This window comes from Sorex araneus, chromosome 1, assembly GCF_027595985.1.
Source record: "Sorex araneus isolate mSorAra2 chromosome 1, mSorAra2.pri, whole genome shotgun sequence".
Lineage (NCBI taxonomy): Eukaryota > Metazoa > Chordata > Mammalia > Eulipotyphla > Soricidae > Sorex > Sorex araneus.
In genome coordinates, this window is record NC_073302.1 from 435,832,398 (window position 1) to 435,852,604 (window position 20,207).

The 20,207-nt window shown below is 52.8% G+C and overlaps 1 protein-coding gene across 1 annotated transcript in view; it reads right to left on the bottom strand.

The window, feature by feature from the left end:
• Positions 1-5,202: 5,202 nt before the first annotated feature.
• The window catches only part of CREB3L2 (cAMP responsive element binding protein 3 like 2), a 140,063-nt gene continuing 125,058 nt past the window's right edge, over positions 5,203-20,207 (bottom strand). The window contains exons 9-12 of the mRNA XM_055119650.1: positions 16,289-16,388; positions 15,044-15,170; positions 12,273-12,477; positions 5,203-10,297 (exon numbers count right to left, since the gene is read on the bottom strand). Coding sequence (XP_054975625.1) covers positions 10,222-10,297; positions 12,273-12,477; positions 15,044-15,170; positions 16,289-16,388 — 508 coding nt within the window. The 3' untranslated portion in view covers positions 5,203-10,221. The remainder of the gene's footprint in view (positions 10,298-12,272; positions 12,478-15,043; positions 15,171-16,288; positions 16,389-20,207) is intronic.

Sequence of the window (20,207 nt, forward strand, 5' to 3'; positions counted from 1 at the left end):
CACCAGTTTCCCTCCTGACCCATGCTTTCTGTCTCTCTGTCTCTGTCTCTCTGTCTCTGTCTCCTCCCCCTCCCCCCCCTCCCCGGCACCACCACCTTTTGGGCCTAATGGTTACCATATAAATTTGAAGAGCACAGTGGGAAGCCTTAGCAAAGCTGGTTTATTTCATGGACACAGGCAGTCTCTTCGGAGATGGATGGACATCATGGCAGCTGGTTCCAGATTCAGCTCTGCACTCACTCTCTGGGTCACCTGCTGGAGAGGCTTTCATGCCTCTGTAGGGCCCTGTGTGGAGCTGGGCGAGAGGGAGTGATGCTTGCTCGCCTTCTCTCCTGGGCCAGTACCAGGTGCAAGCATGTGAAAGAGCTTTTGGGAAAGCACCGGGTCTTACACAAAGGGCCTCATTACGGTTTTTTATGTAATTTTTGAGGTTACTGCAGGTTTATCTCTGGAATAAAGAAGGCATCCAGATTGCCCACATGTGTGTGCAATGCAAAGAGGTGCACTCAGTGCGGACCCCTTACAGTTCAGCTGTCCCCTCTACTCAGACCCCTCACTTCCTATCCAAAAAAAGTAAAAGGAACTAACCACTTACCTCTGGGTCCTACCTCCAAGACTGTCTCTTTGTTCTCTCTCTTGGGACTTCCAGGAAATCATTCCTCAGAGTGTGAATCCATACGACAGAAGCATCAGGCCAGCAGCATAAATAGGGTGGAAAGTGGGGTTACCTAGAGATGACAGACACCCTCTGGGGGCCTCAGCTCCTGGTATTGTCAGGTCTTCCCATTCTTTCAAGAGATGTTTCCATCTGTGTTTTAGTAGAAATCTTGGATACTCCCTAAAGTTTGCCAATAATGGTTAAATGTTCTGCCTCATCTATGAGATCAAGCCAGAGACATGTAGGCTGGAGCTGAGGGGCGTGGAGCCTCGGATGATTGAGTGGACATCCTCGGACTAGTGAAGACCGGGTCTCAAATATCTCACCTGCACTTAATCGGCTATCTGACCTTGAGAAAGTTTCTTATTCATTCATCTTAAGACCCAGTTTCTTCCTCAACTGTGAAAGGGGATAATTATAGCCCCACAAAGCTCTTGGAGGAAATAATCAGATCTTAGCTATTGCATGAAGATTACCTAGCATTCAATAAGCACTCAGTAAGACCATTCCTTTGCCCTTAAGGCCAATAAATTAGTAGTCTAACTGCAAGGATCCTTATTACTGAGGCCCAGAGCCAAGCTGCCTCACTGCATCCTTGCTCCTATAATTCTCCTTGTGAGACACAGAAGGTGTGATTGACCCAGGGATCCGGGCCTAGAAGTAAAGCTCTGGACACCTGCTCTCGACTTCTCTCTTACCGTCCATCAGACCCGTTGCCAGGTGGAAGTATCACTTTTATCTCTGCAACCTAAGTGACAGCCCGTGTGAAATGAGAGAGTAAATCTTACCTCCAGTTGCAGACTGCTCGTTTAGGAGATAGCCCATAGCCCAGAGTCTGTGACCCTGCTCTGACCTGACTTTCTGGTGCTCCAGGAATGAGTTTAAAACACATTCTCTTCTTATTTGGAAACGTGGCAGACAACACCTCAAGAGACAGTGCCCACTGAACACCTCAGTCCTCATGGCCTGTCGTTCCCAAGACAATGCACAGTTGGTGACCCAGGGCCCCGTGAGGCCACACCAGGGTGGGCCAGGAGGCGGGGGAAAGGAGGCAAAGTCAGCAAGAGCCCCTCGGGAGAGTTCCGAAAGAAAGAAGAGGCAGGGAGTGGGTTAGAATGGGCTCATTTGAATCATGTCGATAGAGTCTGAGGCGTGAAGAGGGTGAGCACAGTGGCCCTTTGACAGTCTAAGGAGGTGACAGGCCACAGGCTTTGTGTGCCCTGGTACGCAGAGGAAGGGGAGCCTGGAGGGGAGGCGCTGTCACCACTAGGAACTGGCTCCCCGGGGAGGCCATCGGGGCTTCCTGGCACCAAGGCACCAGAAGTGCAGGAAGATACAGGTGTGGGCACTGGAGAGATAGTACAGTGGGGAGGGCACTTGTGCTGCACACAGTTGACCTAGGTTTGATCCCTGGCATCACATATGGTCCCCCCAGCACCACCAGGAATAATTCCCGAGTGCATAACCAGGAGTAACCTCTGAGTCTCACTGGAGGTGACTCAAAAAGTGAAAGAAAAAAAAAAGATACAGGTGTGATGGAGATAGAGCAGGCTTCTATTCAGGGACACTGTGGGCCCCTCCCCGCCCCGCCCCAATGCTAGAAATACTCTCAGCATGTAGAGATGGAGTATGTGGAAATTACTCCCTGGAGAAAAAGAAACAAAGAGGACAAATGGCTAATCTCCCCACCCCCACATCCAGAGAAAGTCACCCCGTCGGGGAACAATTTTCCCCATTGGTTCCCGGACACGTTGCACACTGGGTCCGAGAGGATGTGGGGCAAAGGATGACAGGTGTGCAGAGAAACACCCTCCAGGAGCAGCTGATGGCTGTGCACTTTATTGCCAAACACACACATATTTTATAGAGGGTCTTGGCTTTACAGGAAGGTCTAATCACATAAAGTTTAGCATTATTGGCCCATCTGCTTTGCCCCGGTCCAATCCCAATCAAGGCCAGACATTGCAGTTAGGATGATTTACTAAATATATATGACAGTTTCGGTGTCTCGGGCTCATGTGACTAAGAGGTCGAGTGAGGCTCAAGGCCGGACGCCTGGTGCTGACACCCTGTTCTTGCCAATTTCGCCCAGATACTCCCTTCTGCGGAGCCTCCCTTCTGGGCCACTTTGCAAGGTCGGGTCTTATCTGCTCCAGTGCCTGTAGCCATGCTCCACATCACCACACTTGGGATCAGAAGGCCCAGGGGACCGACACGGTGATTTTGTTCACGAGCGTGATGTAAAGAAGCTTAATGGTGGAATGGCGACACCCCAAAGGCGGTGGAAACACAGAACGAGAGAACTGGTCTTCAGGAGGAAACAGGCCACTGAGGGGGCTAGAGGGTAGGACAGGGAGGGGACAACTCTAGGGAGGGGGGAAGCATTAACCGGTGGGAGGGGGAGGAAGAGGTGCTGAAAGTCGGGAAAGCAACAGTGCTGTGAAACACAGTGCAAAACTGTACTCTGCCACAGCCACAAACAGCTCTTGTCAAAGCAGGGTGGGAGGCAACTGAGAGTAGGCAGGACCCTAGTGGAGCAAAGGGGACACTGGTAAAGGGACAGTGTTGAAACATCATACGCCTGAAAGCTAATGATGACTAAATAACTCTGTAATTTCAGTGTTACTGTCACTGTCATCCCGTTGCTCATCAATTTGCTCGAGAGGGCACCAGTAATGTCTCCATTGTGAGACTTGTTGTTACTGTTTTTGGCATATCGAATACGCCACAGGAAGCTTGCCAGGCTCTGCCGTGCGGGTGGGATACTCTCAGTAGCCTCCCGGGCTCTCCCCGAGGGGCAGAGGAATGAAACCTGGGTCGGCTGCATGCAAGGCAAACGCCCTACTGCTGTGCTATCGCTCCAGCCCAATTTCACAGTGACCAAATAAAAATAAAGAAAGAAGGTCCAAGGCCCAGGTGCTCAAAGAAGGAAGGAGGAGGTGGCTGAATGCAGCCCAGAGGGCCACACTCAGCACAGCGCCTGGCCTTGGTCTCACAGGCCCGCGGGCTTCCTCTAGGGAGACCCAGGTCCCCGTTGGGTCAGAACGCAGAGATGGCCCTGGACTGCCCGTGCTGTGTCCTACAGCTGTGTCCTACAGAAACTATTTCACTGCATCTGGGGAGCGTGAGGCGTGGGAGATGTGCCAGACGCTTCTGATCTAGAGGGATCCTCTCTGCTCAAATCCAAACCTCGACAATACCTCCAGACGGGAAAAGCAAAATGGGATCCACAGCACCCAGACAGCTAGGGACCAGGAGACGGTGACTGGGCTCGTGCAGACATCTCGACTCCTCCCAGACTGAAAAACAGGACATTTCTCCGTCCTGCTCAGCCGAGACCTGGGTCCGGGAATATCTAACTACACGCCACTGGAGTGAGTCTGCTTTCTGTGGTCAAGACCCTACATTTCCACGTCCACAAAACCAGGCACCCAAGGAAAGCCTGTGGCTTTGAAACAAGAGTCTCAGGATTTTGAAAGGCCAGACACCATTGTACTATTTAAGAAAAAATATTTTTATTTGCAAGAAATGGAAATACAAAAGCATAACAATTTCATTCCCCCCCCCAAAACTAAATACAAGTATCCTACAAAGCTTCATTTATTTATTTATTTATTTGGTATTTACTTTTGCTATGATAAAGAATGCAAAGCCATTAAAAACAATAGCAATATGGCCAGATACTAAACTTACAAGGTACTGAGGCCAAAACACCGCTGGTCGATTATTACCCACGAGAAGAGAGAAAAACCCAGCCTGCTAGCAGAAGGCATGAAAGTTCAGGGATCATTTCCAGCCAAGATCTCCTCGGCGTGATTGAAAAAGAGTCAGCCACAATTTGTCAGGGTGCTGGTGTTCTCGAGGACTCAGAAAGCGTCTCATCTGAAATAGCAGATAGGCTAGCCCTGTGGTCACGATTCCCACAGAACATGTCCTCATCAAGCTGGGAGCAAAGATAGAAGAGAGAAATAGAAGCTGATGCCCTGGTCCTCCGTTTCCAGGATGCTGAATCTGCCTGGTGAAACTCACAGGAGCTAGGATGAAAGGAAGAGGAGATAGCCCTCCAGGGGACACAGCCAACGGGAGGCAGAGAAGTGCAAGGGTACCGCATGAAGCAGAGGGCCTCCCGGCTCCTGCCTGGTGAGCCCTAAACGTGTGTCCACAGGAGGGAACGGGCTCCACCTTGTCCAGAAATGGACGCAGGAGCTGTTTGTCTCATGGCCAGGAGCTGTCCTTGTCTGCTCTATGTCTCCAACAGAAACACTTTATACTGATTGAGCACAGCTCCCAGCACCAATAAGCATCCAAGAAATACTGGTTTCCTTCCTTCAGGTGACTAAGACAAAAGGCAAAGCAGTGCTGAAATCCATGTTCCCGAACCTAAAATCAAATATCAGCTAGGCTTTTTTGGGTTGTTGTTGGTTCTGGTTTGAACGACAGTTGGTGATGCTCAGGGCTCACTCCTAGCAGTGCTCAGGAGGACCACGTATGCTTCCAGGGATCAAACCAGGGGCACCTTAACTCATTCTCTCTCTCTCTCTCTCTCTCTCTCTCTCTCTCTCTCTCTCTCTCTCTCTCTCTCTCTCTCTCTCTCTCTCTCTCTCTCTCTCTCTCTCTCTCTCTCTCTCTCTCTCTCTCTGCACTCCCTCAGCTAGATTTTCCCGGTCGGAAGGGCTGAGACTTGGGCCGATGACACATGGATTCCCCGACATGGGCAGAATTCCTTGACCCCAGGATGTTCTTCTGGAAGGATCTGCACCCCCCTTTCATGCTGGCTGGCCACTTCATGAGATGTTTGCGCCTTTACATAACGGGGATCTCCTAACGGACACAATCCCTGTTTCTTTTCTCTTAAAGTGCAAAATCTGTTCTTGGAGCCCTGTTAGAGAAACCATCTTTGAGCCTGGAAGGAAAAATGGGGCTCTCCCACTGTCCACCTCCAGGTGATTCTAAGCCACACAGAAAATCTGCCGGGGCCAAGGGACTTCCCAGTCACCCTGGGTTCATCTATGAGGCCCGTTTAAGGCACATGTGAGTAGTAGGGGGGAGTAGCGGGGTGGAGGGGTGGAGGGAAGGGAGAAAGAAACACAACACTGGTGTCTTGAATAAAAGCTAATGAACGACATGCTTTCGGTCCCTCTTACTCTGCAATGGACCCCATGCAAACCGCAGAGCCCTAACACTCACTGAAAGAATGAATAAATGAATGAGAAATCTGAAATGGATTGTTCTGACTCTTCAAAACTCTGATTCTTCCCAGCCCTCTGAAACACACCCACCCAGAGGCGCTTCTCCACACAGATTTCTGCAAGTGTCTCAGCTGAAAAGGGTTCCAGTGAGGGGGGAAGGGGGGCACTCCCCAGGGCACTGCCTGCCAGTGGGTGCTCAGATCCTACAGTTTGGCAAGCGGGGCTGAGGCTCCTCTCATCCAAGCTCCTCTCAAACTGGCTTCCACAGAAGCAGCGAGTCCCGGGAATGGTGGGAGGCAGAGGGCCCCCAAGGGCTGCTGTGTGAGGGGTAGGGACCCTTTCCTCTGGGTACCGGCTGAGTGGGGGGCACCTCCATCTCTGCCTGAGCTCAGCTCTGCCTCTCAGACCACATGTGCTGTGTCTTCCTGGGGGAGGAGGCCTGAAGACAAGGCAAGAAGGAGCCGTGGAACATGGAACATTCGTAATCAAACACTGACAACAATTCTGTCAGGTTCCCTGTGGAGCAGAGGAGAAACGATCCAGCATGCCCACACTGCACGCTCAGGCACTTCCCCTGACATCTGACACCCAGGCTACACACCGGTGATCTCTTGGAGGGGCAAACCAGAGCCTGGCATTGAGGGCTGGTTTGTGAAGACGTGGCATGAAAAATATTTTCACCATCTACCAATCGGGTCTTCTGAGCAGGGAAAGCTTTCTGGTCTCATCCGCCCTGGTGTCAAACCTCTCCCCTACTCTGGGACCCCGGGGGGCGACCTTGCTAGCCCCAGCCGGGGCGTTGGGGCGTTCACACCGTTCGTGTGGGCTGCCTCTGGAGCCCTGGCACTTCACAGAAAGCCCTTCCTGCGCAGAGGCCTTTCATTTACAGGATCCAATTGAGCACTGTGAAAGCACCGGGTGGAGCTTCTGGTGACTCGTCCAGCTTAACAGGGGGAGGAAAAAAAAAAGGCCAGTTCTCTGAATTTGTCCGCAAGATGTCTCCTTCCCAGAGCAGCAAAGATGATGAAAGCCTCTTTGCAGGGGGAGAACTGGAGCTTGCCTCTCTGTCATGAGCGCGTCTTCCTCAGGGGTCCTAGATGTGCTAACAGCCTCAAGTCTTCCAAATACATTCAAAATTCAGTGTCTGCACTGTTGGGGCTATTTGGGGTGAACCGTGCTCCGACAACTGCTCAGAGGGCCCCGGTGTGGGAAACATCCACAATTCTGACCTTGAGACCGGAACAGAAAATGTGGCCATGTCCAGGAGCTCTTAGGAAGCAGCCTGGTCCTGTCCCCCGCACCTCCTGGCCCAGCCTGGTCATCTCCTGAGTCTTCCAGACCCCTGTCGGATGACCGTTTCTGTCACTTTCCTCACCAAGAGGTGTCTGTCAGGACGGCAGCCACCCAGATTGCTAACCCCCCTGAGAACAGCCATCATCAACTCGAGCCCAAGAGAAGTGTGTGGGGCCAGGCTCAGTTCTGGAAGAACAGAGGGAAAGGCGTGCTGCACGGAGGGACGGAGTTGTGCTAGCAAGCGAGGGCAGGGAGGAGGAGGGAAGGGGTGGGGGGTAAGATCCGCCAGCCACTGAGGACAGGATGCTGGCACAGCGTTACCCTGAAGGGGTGACAGCCCCCCACACACACATGCACGCGCGCGCGCACACACACACACACACACACACACACACACAGGAACCACCCAGGGAGAGGCAGCAGCACCCTTGGGTGCGGCTGGGTGTTGCTCTCTGTTCACTTCGAGAAGGCAGATTTACTGAGCAGTATTTTTGTGGCGAAGGGGGAAAGAGCCAACTAAGTTTGGGAGGCTGCGTGAGGTGTGCGGGCCGGTTCCCCTCCATCATGCAGAGCGGCAGGGACCCACAGAGCCCCAAGAGTGGGCAGCCTGGCCCCTCCCACACTCGGTCCCTTCAACACAAAACCCTCCTCCTCCTCCAGACCCTGCCTCCACTCCCCATTAACGCTCCCCTTCCACCCCCACTCTGACGGGTTCAGGACACTTCTTTTCAGAGAAGGAAACGTCTGAGAACCACACAACAGACAGGCCCAGGAGCGCTGGGAGAGGAGGAGGAGGGAAGGGATTGTGAGGAGCCAGGCAGGGTCTGGCGGGAGAACCCCCCTTCCCACATCCCGAAGTCTGGGTCCCCAAGAAGCTCTGTAAGGACCAGGCAGGTTGGCGCGGGTCCCCGGGACCACCACAGACTTCAGGCAGTGAAAGAGAGAGAAGATGAGCTTGGCCAGAGAATTCTGTGTGAAACGCCCCATCCCGCAGGAAGAGGTGCCCCCAAATGTGGCTCGGCCGGCAAAGCGGGGGTCTCCAGCTCAGGTCTGATGAGAAGGATAATGATGTCAGGCAGTATCTTTAATGTACCCCTCTAAAGTACGTTGTGTGTGTGTGTGTGTGTGTGTGTGTGTGTGTGTGTGAGAGAGAGAGAGAGAGAGAGAGAGAGAGAGAGAGGGAGAGGAGTCAACCTTTCCACCAGGTCTACACAAACAATACGAAATGGAAGCTAATCTCCTACCCCAAATCTTTACAAGCGACTGAAACAAACTTTGGTGGCATCTTCTACGTCACACAGTCAAAACAAAACAAAACAGAACACTATTTCCATTTCTTATTTGTAGGAAAACAGAAAAGATTCTTTGAAAAACTACAAACATTACTTTGAATCATTAAAAAACAGTACTAAAAGTAGGATGGGGGGGTTAGGTTGTTTGTCTTTGGGTGAGCTGCAAAGTAGCCAAACCTGACTGTATCAAAGGTAAAACTCTGGACACACGTGGCCACCACCTCCAGGAGCCGCCTCCGTGGCCGCCCAGCATGGCGGTGAGAGGGGAAGGGGAAGCGGAAATGCAGGGGAGGGGGCAAGGCCAGGGCTGGAGGGAGCCAGGGGGATGGTGGAGACCCTGAGGTGGGCACGGCACAGGAGGAGCCCCTGGCCAGAGCCACACCCCTGGGCAGACACTGCTCCCTGGCCTTCCACGGTGGCCCAGGAGGCCATGTGCTGGACAAGACAAGAAGGAGGGGGAGGAGAGAGAGGGGGAGGGGGAGGGCGAGGAAGAGGACAGGGAGAGGGATGAAGGGGAGGGAAGGGAAGAAGAGGAGGAAGTGGAGTGGGAGAATGGAAGGAGAGGGAAGAGAAGAGGAGTAGGGAGGAGGAGGGAGGAGGAGGAGGAAGGAGAGGAAGGGAAGGGGGTGAGATGGGAGGAGGAGAGGGAGAAGGAAGGGGAGAATGAGGAGAAGGGGAAGAAAGGGGGAGAAGGAGGAGAAGAGAGGAATGATGGAGGGAGAAGGGGGATGAAGAGGAGAGAGGAGGAGTGGGAGGAGGAGAGGAAGGAGGAGGGGAGGATGTGGAGGAGGCAGAGAAGGAAAGGACACATGGCCTGGAAAGATGGGCCCCCCCAAGCCCTCCTCACTCCACAGGCAGCAGACGCGCCTGCTGGCCCAGAATTGGGGGACAGGTCTCTTCAGCGTGGTCGTGAGAAGCCTCGGCGTGCTAATAAATACTATTTACAAACGGGGAGGAGAAGCCGGGGGCACAGTGCTGGGGATGCAGGGGCGCAGGTGACGAGCGGCCAGAGGAGAGGGGGAAGAGAAAAGCCCGATTCCTTCAGGCATTGCACTGCAGCCCGGGGGCAGCGGCGGGGGTGCTCCTCGGAGTCGCAGGCACTTCCAGAGTGGACAGGGCGGACACGCGTGAGGCCCTGGGAGCGGACGCTGGATGCTTGGTGCTGGGCCACATTCCCGCAGGCGTGCGGGCATTTTCGCTGCCTGAGTCTGGGGCGTCAGTGGACAAGAGCTAGCTCTCCTCCAAAGACGGGGTCACCCCACTGGTGAGAATCAGGCAGAATCTCCTTGGCACTTTCTAGGTGGGAGAAGGCTCTGGGCTCACCCCTGACCTTCCCACTCCAGGAATGTCCTGAAAGAGAAGGCGAGGACCAGCATCCTTGTGTGGGGAGGACCAGTATCCTTGCGCGGGAAAGACCAGCATCCTTGTGTGGGGAGGACCAGTATCCTTGCGCGGGGAGGATCAGTATCCTTGTGCGGGAAGGACCAGCATCCTTGCGCCAGGAGGACCAGTATCCTTGCGCGGGAAGGACCAGTATCCTTGCGCGGGAAGGACCAGTATCCTTACGCGAGGAGGACCAGTATCCTGCGTAGGGAGGACCACTATTCTTGTGCCAGGAGGACCAGGACAGCCGGGAGGGCGCTCACTGCCCCTGCCACACCAACAGCAGCACGGAGGCCCTGTCTGCGTCTTCATCCGGATTGGAGGCAAAAAGGCGAAACTCACGAGGAAGGTGTTGGGGGAGGTCCAAGCTGGGGGGAGGAGCGGGAGGGCGGCTGGGGAGCACCTCTCAGAAAGTGGTGTTTACTCTTCGGTCGAGTTCCACGACTTTGAGGGTTTCGTTCCCCTCCAGTTTGGTGCCGGCCCTGGGAAGGCGTGGAAAGAGAGGTCTTAGAGGCCACGGCGCCAAGGACTCACCCCACTCTTCCTCCAGGGAAGATGATTCAATGGCCTCGGACTAGGCGGGACCCCGCGGCACTGCTGCCCCTTATCCAGTAGCAAAGACCTGAGAGTTCCCGGTCTCCCACCATCCACCTCTCCCCCTCCACATCCCACCCCAACCCAGAGCACCAACGCTACCATAATGAAGGCAGTCATGGAGGACGGTTAGCCCTGAGCTAGCCCTGGGAAGGATAAAATTAAAGGACAAATGACCTGCTCCCGGCCGAATTATCCAGGTGAGAATTTAAACAACAAAGAAACGGGGCCAGAGCAGTAGCACAGAGTTTAGGGTCCCCCCCCCCCCCCCCGTCCAAGTTCGATCCCCAGCATCTCATATGGTCCCCTGAGCATGGCCAGGATTAATTCCTGAGTGCAGAGCCAAGAGTGAGCCTTGAGCATCACCGGCTGTGGCCCCAAACTAAATAAAATGAGAATTGAAACAAAAAACTAACCTGAAATAACCAAAAGTTTGTCATTAAGTTGGATGACAGCTCAGAGAGTTTCTGTACACCCAGAGGACAGGCCCCTGAGTGTGTCCCCTTCAGCAGAGAACAGGGGGGAGACAGCCCCTCACCAGGGAACAAGTGGGACTTCAACCAGGTCTTGGGTGTCTGAGTTAAGGGGGTCACGGGCCTGGGGATGAAGCGTCTGCGTCTTCCCATCCCCCACGGCCAGTGAACAACTCCCAAAAATGGGAATAATCCTAACGCCGGATCTCCTGAAGGATCACCACACCCAATTTGCATAGTGCCGAAGACAGAAAGTACTAGTCAATGTTACATGTGCGTGTATAATGCCAGCATCTATAATTACGAGCTTCCCTGCGGCAGGAAGGGAAGAGCGCTGAGGAAGTCGACACAGAAGCTCACCCACTCACTGGAGCAGCGTCACTCCCGGGAGGCCCTGAGGCGGGGTCGAGGCGGCTCACCCACTACCCCACAGATAAGCAGGAGTGGGCATGCAGACCCTCCTTCCGCTTGCTGTCCTCTATTCCTGGGCACCCCACGGAGCCCCCCCGACAATGCCCGGCTTTGCAAGGGCAGTTTGAAGGAAGTCCAATGCAAGACCTTCGGGTCCCCTGAAACTACCTCAGGGAAACAACAACTCAGGGAATTGGAGCCTAAAAGTTCCAATATAGAACCACACATACACACACCAGGCCACTGCAACAGCGCCCCACGTTAGAAATGGGGGTGCTGACATGGGGTCCCATACTAGCAATAGACAGTGAACACCTCTATTTTCCTCTATTTTTTTTTCTTTTTGGGTCAAGCTACCCATGGCGTATTTGATTTGCCAAAAAAAGTAACAAGTTTCACAATGGAGATGTTACTGGTGCCCACTTGAGCAAATCAATGAACAACGGGACAACAGTGCTAATAGTGCTAACCCGGTGATGCACAGGGATTACTCCTGGCTCATGCACTCAGGAATTACCCCTGGCGGTGCTCAAGGAACCATATGGGATGCTGGGAACCAAGCCCGGGTCGGCCGCGTGCAAGGCAAACGCCCTACCCGCTGTGCTATCGCTCCAGCCCCTGAACACCTCCATTATGACAGACAGCACACAACTGTCTGTGTGCATGCGTGTCGAGTCGGAAGAAAATTCGAGAGGGATCTTGCAGCTCTGGGCCCTGCAAGTCCACAGCTCTTCCCAGGCTCCTGTGTCTTCACGGGGAGCATGAAGAGACAGAGAAGAGTGTTGCTGTCTCCACTCCCCAGGAATGCAGCAGAAATGGGGGCGCTCACCCCCAGCCTTGGCCCCCTGGACTCTAAGGGCAAGCAGCCAGGCGCACCCAAGCTCCTGGTCTGGGGTCTGAGGCAGAGCTAGAAGCAGAGCGGTGGGAGGGGCCCCGCCCGGCCCACGTGACCGGAAGCCGCTGCTGCCTCTGCACTCACAGGTGTTGCTGCAACTCCAGCAGCACGGATTTCTCCAGGCTGCTCTCGTTGGCGAGGAGGAAATGGGGCAGCTCCACTTCTGGCAGGGCTTCCAGCCCCGCGGCCCTGCGCAGGGACGAGCCTCCATCCCAGCGGCCCAGCTCCGCGCTGGACGGCTCCTCCAGGGGGGAATGTTCCTCGTAGATGAGCAAGTTCCTGGATCTCACTGAAGGGAGAGCAGAGGGATGAGGCGTCAGGACGGACACAAACACCGGCGCCTCCCACACACCCCCCCCCCCGGCTCCCGGGGCCCAGGCTGGCCATCTGTGTCCTCCTGGGCGCAGACCTTAGGACTGAAAGCCAATCAGAGCTGGCTTTCTCGGAAGGCCTCGGGATTTCGGAGTTTTGTGCACTGAAAAAATTATACCAATTATTCAGTGCTGGAAGCACAATAGAAACGCAAATAAACAGGAACCACACTGCCACCCCCACCGCCCTGAAAATAAAACTCCCCTCATTGCCCACCCAAAGCCACCAGGGGGGAAACTGTTCCCGGGAAAGGAGAGTCAGAGACTAGACACGGGGAGGGGTCCCCTCCAGGGCCTGCAGAGAGGAAGGTGCGAGGCAGGTTTCATTAGGCAGCAGCCAAAGCCATAAATCAAATGCGGGAGACCGTCTCTGGGTGGAGAGGCAGCTGCGCCAGCCGCGGCCCACAGCCACTTCCCCACCCGAGCGGCAAGGCTCCCCTGGGCTGCCGCTTCCATTTAGAGATACATTACCTCAGGGAACAGAGACGTTCCCAAGAGAACCTGAAATGATCGGCTGGAAATCCAAACACTCCTGACATTTGCCTGGCAGGAATGCACTGCTCAGAACTGCAGCCCTGAGCTACCCCCGCGTTCAGCACCCCAGTCTCCACTGCTGCCCTGATCCTGATGAGCGTTATCTGTGCATATGTATGTATTTATATATATACATGTATACACATATACATATATACATATATGCATATATATATGCATGAGGCTCACGCATATGCCGAGCCTCACGCATGACTGAACATATTCCTGGACACATAATCATAAAGGGAATATATATACGTATATATATGTATGTATATGTATATATATATTATATATATATGTATGCATATGTATATATATATTATATATATATGTATGCGCCTCTCTCGGAGAGCCCAGCCAGCTCCCTGTGGTGTATTCGATATGCCAAACATAGTAACAATAATAGGTCTCATTCCCCTGACCCTGAAAAGAGCTTCCAATCGTTGGGAAAAACAAATAAAGAGAGGCTGCTAAAATCTCAGGGCTGGGACGAATGGAGACGTTACTGGCACCCGCTCAAGTAAACTGATCAACAGGATGACAGTGATACAGTGATACACACACACACACACACACAAATATACACAAGGGCTGGAGCGATAGCACAGCGGGTTGGGCTTTTGCCTTTCACGCGACCAACCCGAGTTCGATTCCTCCGCCCCTCTCACAGAGCCCGGCAAGCTACCGAGAATATAGAGCCCGTGAGGCAGAGCCCGGCAAGCTACCCGTGCGTATTGGATATGCCAAAAACAGTAACAATAAGTCTCTCAATGAGAGACGTTACTGGTGCCCACTCGAACAAACCGATGAACAACGGAATGACAGTGACAGTGACATATATGCACACACACATAGATGTAATGTGTCTATATGATGACCCCCATAAACTGCCTCTTCATTTCTGACCTATGTAAAAGAGAGTGCCGATCTAGGTAGCAAATCACATAATTTGATCTAGCGCCCAAGTGTCCAAGTCCCTTAAATCATGGGCCTAATGTTTTGTGGAACAGACGAATTTTTTTTCATTTCAGCATATAGTCTTAATCTGGTAACACGCAACCACACTGAGCGCAAATAGAAACATCTGCGTTCCCTTAACATGTCATGGAAAGCTCTACACTCTCCCCCATTCTGTCTCTGACCCCCTTCGCCCCCTTCCCCCCCTAGCCCTACCCAATCAGAACTCATCGGGAACAGAGGCATCAGAATTTGGCAGAAAAGTCTAGAGTGTCCTGAAGTGGGTGGCACTGCCCCCTGGAGGTCACTGGGACAATCCTGGGGGACAGGAATAGCTTTGGGATAAATGAGTGGGAGGGGCACCTTTTGTCTGTTCACTTAAAGAAGGTAATTTCAGGGTGGGGGAAGTTGAGTAAATTTTTTCAGAAAAGAGGTAAATTGGGGAACCTTGCTAGAGGGCAGTTTGCTTATGCTGCTCTTAGCGATTTCTAGGGATTCCCAGGGGTTCCGGAGAGCCCTGGAGGCAAGCCTGGAGCCAGAGTCCCCCCACATCTCCTTCCCCACCTTCAACAGAGAAGCAGTAAGGTTTGCTCAGGACCTAGTGACAGCTGGTTGATGAAACAGCGATATTCCCAGAATCAAGGGTCACCCCCAAATGCAGCATTCTCACATCTTTGTTCCCTTCCCCGCCCAAGACAAGTTAAAATCCCACTTGGCCTCACCCAGGGCTGGACTCTACTCGAACCTAACCAGCACCCAGTAGGGTCTACCAAGAAGTGTACCCTAATAAACTTCTGTTTCTACACTCTACTTGTCTCTGACCCTCTGTCTGTACCCATGAGGTCTCAGACCTATCAGAAGCCACACATTCACGAATTCAAAAAATAACTAAATTCTCTCCTAAGACTCGAGCTTCTAGAAAGTTGGGTCTCCTGACATCTCAGGGGAGAAACAGAGGCACCACCCCAGCAACCGCGAGCTCACTCTTACCGACGGAGGCTGTGTAAGGCTCCTGTGCCGAGTGCCGGCTGGGCAGGGCCATCTTGGTGGCAGAAGGATAGGGCCCGTAGCCCTGGAAGAAGCTCCCAAACGCAACGGCAAAGCACAGCACAACCACCTGAGGGGGAGACGAGGACATGGAGAGCCGTCAGTTCCCAGGCCCCAGTTCAGGAGCAATCCGCTGACCTTCTAACGGACCAGGGCACCAGCATTCTGCACCCACAGGTCAATCGTTGTGTTATGTACTCAGGTAAGTTATTTGTTATTTCCTGCTGAAATATTACATAGTTTAAGAAAACATTGTCCACATACTGTTGCACCAAGGAAGGGTTAGACGTTTGTGAGACGCAGATCATAACGTTTTCAGAGCAACTATCTGTGCTCGCTGTGTGGATCCCTAAGAGACCCTGAGGTGAAGCCCTCACTGACCCTGAGATTTACAACCCAGGGTCTATGAGGGCAGAAGCACCCCCTGCCCCTGGCCTGTCCAAAGAGACCACTTGCTCCTGTGTGAGGTCTGGCTGCAGCTGACGCCTTACTGATGTGTGTGTATAAACCGTATCTTGTTTGACTGACTTATCTTTGTTTTGGGGCCACACCGGGCCATTCTCAGGGGTTACTCCTGGCTTTGCTCTCAGGAATCACTCCTGGCTGTGCGCAGGAGACCAAATGGGATGCTGAGGATTGAACCCAAGTTGGCCATGTGTGAGTTCCTCCTTACTGTACTATCACTCGGGCCCCCAACTGTATCTTGTTGAAAATTTTTTTTCCTTTTTGGATCACACCCAGTGATGCTCAGGGGTTATTCCTGGCTGCTCGGGGGACCATATGGGATGCCAAGGATTGAACGCATTCTGTGAAGCAAGGCAAATGCCCTCCCTGCTGGACCATTGCTCCAGCCCACTCTTGCATGATCTTAATTGACTTTGGAATGTGGTCGTTTCAGAGTATAAATGCAACCTCAGTCTTTGCATCAGTGACCGAATGGGTTAGAGTCCCATGGCCCACTGTGACCCCTGGGTGCTCTGTGGTTAAATAATCTTCTGTCCTCCTCCCCTTCTGCGCCCAGCTCTTTCACTGAGTTACGATGAATTCGGGAATAACAACTGTCCCCTAGGAGTGGGGCAGAGCCTCAGAAAGCATGAGCACCTTCTTCAAACCCGCCACACTGGGACTTGGAAAATCGCGGGCATGGGGTCGGGGCACTTATAACGCCTGTGCCCTGAGAAGACTCACCATGAGGCATGAGCCCGTCTGCGTGCCGGCCAGCTTGCAGGTGCGAGACACCTTGCCCATCACCAACGTCTGGAGCCTCTGCAGCTGCTGCAGGAGAGTCCTGCGAATGGAAGAACACGGACCATGAAGGGAGTGTGGGGATAAGAAGCCGCAGGGGGGTCTCTGCCCCACGCTCCAGCGAAGAGGCTTTGTGTCAGAATCTGAACCAAGTACCAAGGGGGCGTCTGGTGAGCAGGGGCAGGGGGAAGCAGGGGGAAGCAGACACCAGTGTCTTTCTAGCACCAAGTCCCTGGAGTGGACAGTCACGCACTTCGAGCCTGGACCAGACTAAGCTGTGATAAGAGGCAAAAGCCCCAAATTATCCTTGACATGCCGGACTTGTCTGTCAGCCACTGAGATGGGGGTGGGGGTGGGGGTGGGGGAGGGAAGGAAGAGAAGGAAGAATGTTTTTTACTGGCAGATGATGGTGATACGATGAAATAGACCAGTTTACTGAAGAGGTGAGAATCATTCAAGACGTAGGAAAGGTCTATGTGGACGAGTCTGGAAATGGCCGGTGTAGGAGGGGAGGAGGAGAGAAAGGAACCCCATCCACAGGGGTGGGGACGCCACCTGGCTCCTCCTCTCTGGAAAGCAATATGGAGCTATCTTCTAACAGGAAGAACAGAACTCCCGTACACGATTCAGAGATATGACTTCTCGGAGTCTATGCCCAGAACATAAAAACGTCAACCCAAACGGATATATGCAGACTTTGGTTCACTGCTGCGCTTAGGACAAGAGTCAAGATATGGAGACAACCCATGAATGTGCAGATCAAGCTGGCACACGTGGACACAGTGAAAGACGATGCGGCTGCAAGAAAGGGCGGGACCAGGCAACCAGCCACGAGGTGGATGGAACTAGAGATAGATGGAACATGCTGGGTGAAGTGAATCAGAAGAAACGGCATAGACAGAGAATGACTGTCCTCGTATGTGAGACTTGGAGATACACAGTCCGTGAGCAATTCATGGTCAAAAACAGAACTGAAGAGTTAGTGCACATAACCGAGTTTATGGGAGGGCACGATTAAACAGAAAGGACCTCTGGGATTTGGTGGCGGGAAGTGGGGTGTCTAGGGGCAGCTGTGGTGTTGGAACAATGTGTGCGTGAAACTAGCATTAACAGTCCTGTAAATCACAATACATTAATAGAGGGTTTTATTTTTCTTTTAAGAAAGGAGAAAAGCAGAAAGAGGTGGGAGGGAGATGCCCATTTGAGAACAGAGGTGGGTAGAGAGAGGTCATGGCAATCACTGGAAAGGTCACCAGCCACAGACACGAGGTGCAGGGAGGGACCTGAACTTCGCTGCCATCGGAAGCTAAGCCCAGGACTGCAAGTTGATGCCACCATTATAGAAAACAGTATAGAGGTGCTTCAAAACAGTGACAGGTCTATGTGACTGGCATCCCCGCTCCTGGGCACTTATCCGAATATGGAAACACAGATTCAAAGAGATACTCATCCCAGTGATAGGCTGCTCAGGGCAGCACGATCACCAAGGTACAGAAGCAGGCCAAGTCTTGCTGGATAGGGATGTGGTGTCCACACAGACACAGTGGATACCCCCTGGCTTCTTTCAAGGAGACAAGGTCTTGCCACTGAGGACAACATGCATGGACCCTGAGGAGATTTGGTCAGGAAATCAAGTCAGAAGAAGGAAAACAAATGTTGTGTGATAACATTCGTCTGTAGAGGACAATTTCCTTATTCACGCCTCTGTCGCTGGATGTTTGGAGTGCTTCCAGGTCGTGGCTATTATAAATAGGGCTTTAATGAACATAGGTGTGCACATGCCTTATTGCATTAATCACTTACTATTCTTGGGATAGATGCCAAGGGTTGGACTGCTGGGTTGTAACTGCTGATACTATTTTTAATCTTTTGGAGAAGACTTCATAATGTTTTCCGTAGCAAATGAACCAGGTGGTATGTGCACTAGCCATGAATGAGAGATGATTTTTTTATCACATCCCCACCAACATTCCCACTTGGCATGAGATGGCATCTCACGGTTGTCTTGATCTCCATTCCCCTCCCAGGAACTGATGATGGGCACTGTTTCCTATGCTTGTTGGCCATCCATATGTCCTTGACTCAAAAAGCTTTTTTTTGGTTACACCCAGAAATGTTTGGGGGTTACTCCCAGCTCTGCACTCAGGAATCACTCCTGGTGGTGCTCAGGGGACAAGGTGGGATGCTGGGGATTGAACCCGGGTAGTCTACTACGTGCAAAGCAAATGCCATCCATGCTGCACTCTCTGTCCATCCCCCTATGTCCTCCTTAAGGAAGTTCACATCACACTTTTTCTCCTTCCTCTCCGGTCTTCCCCCAAATGCCCCATTCTCCCTCATGAACACAGCCACCTGGTCCAAACTGAGAACAGAGAGGCTCTTGCACAAGCTTCCCTTCTGGAAGTATTTGTGCTCGTGGAGCCAAGAGCCAAGGCCTCTTATTGACTGCCAGCCCCCAAATCCCTGTCTGGGTCCCCCAGCTGTACTTCCAGAAGTCCCGGGGTGGCTACATGCCCACAGATAAGTCCCCAGGGCACAAATCCTCTCATCCTGGCACTTCCCCCACAAATCATGAAGGCCTTTGTTGCCTGCAAACATGAAGACAGTCGCTTTCCCTGGAAGGTGGCTGAGGAGTCAGGTCTCTCAGCAAAGACCACGGCTGTCTCCGGGCATGCGAGCCGCCCGCACTGCCCCCAGAGGTGCCAAAGCAGGACGCGTGCGTTTCTGAGCCCAGGCTTCCTCTGAGACAGGCGCTTCCAACCATGGCCGAAGCCGTTCTCCTGGGTCTGGAGCTGTTTCCAAAATGAAGTCGGCAGGGAGAGGCGATCCACGGCTCCCTCCCATTTTTTCATTTTTATTTTTATCTTTATTTATTTATTTTTTTTTTGCTTTTTGGGTCACACCCAGCGATGCACAGGGGTTACTCCTGGCTCTGCACTCAGGAATTACCCCTGGCGGTGCTCAGGGGACCATATGGGATGCTGGGAATCGAACCCGGGTCGGCCGTGTGCAAGGCAAACGCCCTACCTGCTGTGCTATTGCTCCAGCCCCAACATTTTTTCATTTTTACCAGCCTCCCCCGGGCCCAGATCTTTCGAACCTTCTCAGGATGCGGGCGGGTCTAGTCCCTGCTCTGCTGGAAGGAAGGCCCCGTGCTCCACCCACATCTGACATCGGCCACATGTAAAGGGCCCAGTTGAATTGACATGCTTGCTGCACACCCCAGTTTTCACAGCTCCTGGAATGTATGTGGCCGCGTGACAACTCCAAATTTCACAGTACTGACTGCCCGGTCGGAGCACAGCAAATTAAATGAAAAAGTAGCACAAGAAGCTCACTAAACTTGAAGAGTGAAAACAATAATACAGAAGGCTCGACTAGCAACAAACAGGTCAGGAAAGCCTCAATGACGTTAGGATCGCCATCGTGAGATAGAGGCTTTAACAAGCAATAGAAAGTGAATTATTTTGTGCCTGCTAAGGAGGTGGGTGGGTAACTGGGGACACTGGTGGAGGGAAGGTCACATTGGTAGTGGGATTGGCGTTGGAACATTAAATACCTGAAACAACTTTATTATGAACAACTTTGTAAATTGTGGTGTTCAAAAAAAAGGTTCCCTGGGGCTGGAGTGATAGCACAACAGATAGGGCATTTGCCTGGCACATGGCTGACCTGGGTTCCATTCCCAGTATCCCATATGGTCCCCCAAGCACCGCAAGGAGTAATTCCTGAGTGCAGGGCCAGGAGTAGCCCCTGAGCATCGCCGGGTATGACCCCCCCCAAAAAAAATTTTCACAAAACACCTAAAAGGGAAGGAGGGAAGGAGAGAGGGAGGGAGGGAAGGAGGGAGGGAGGGAGGGAG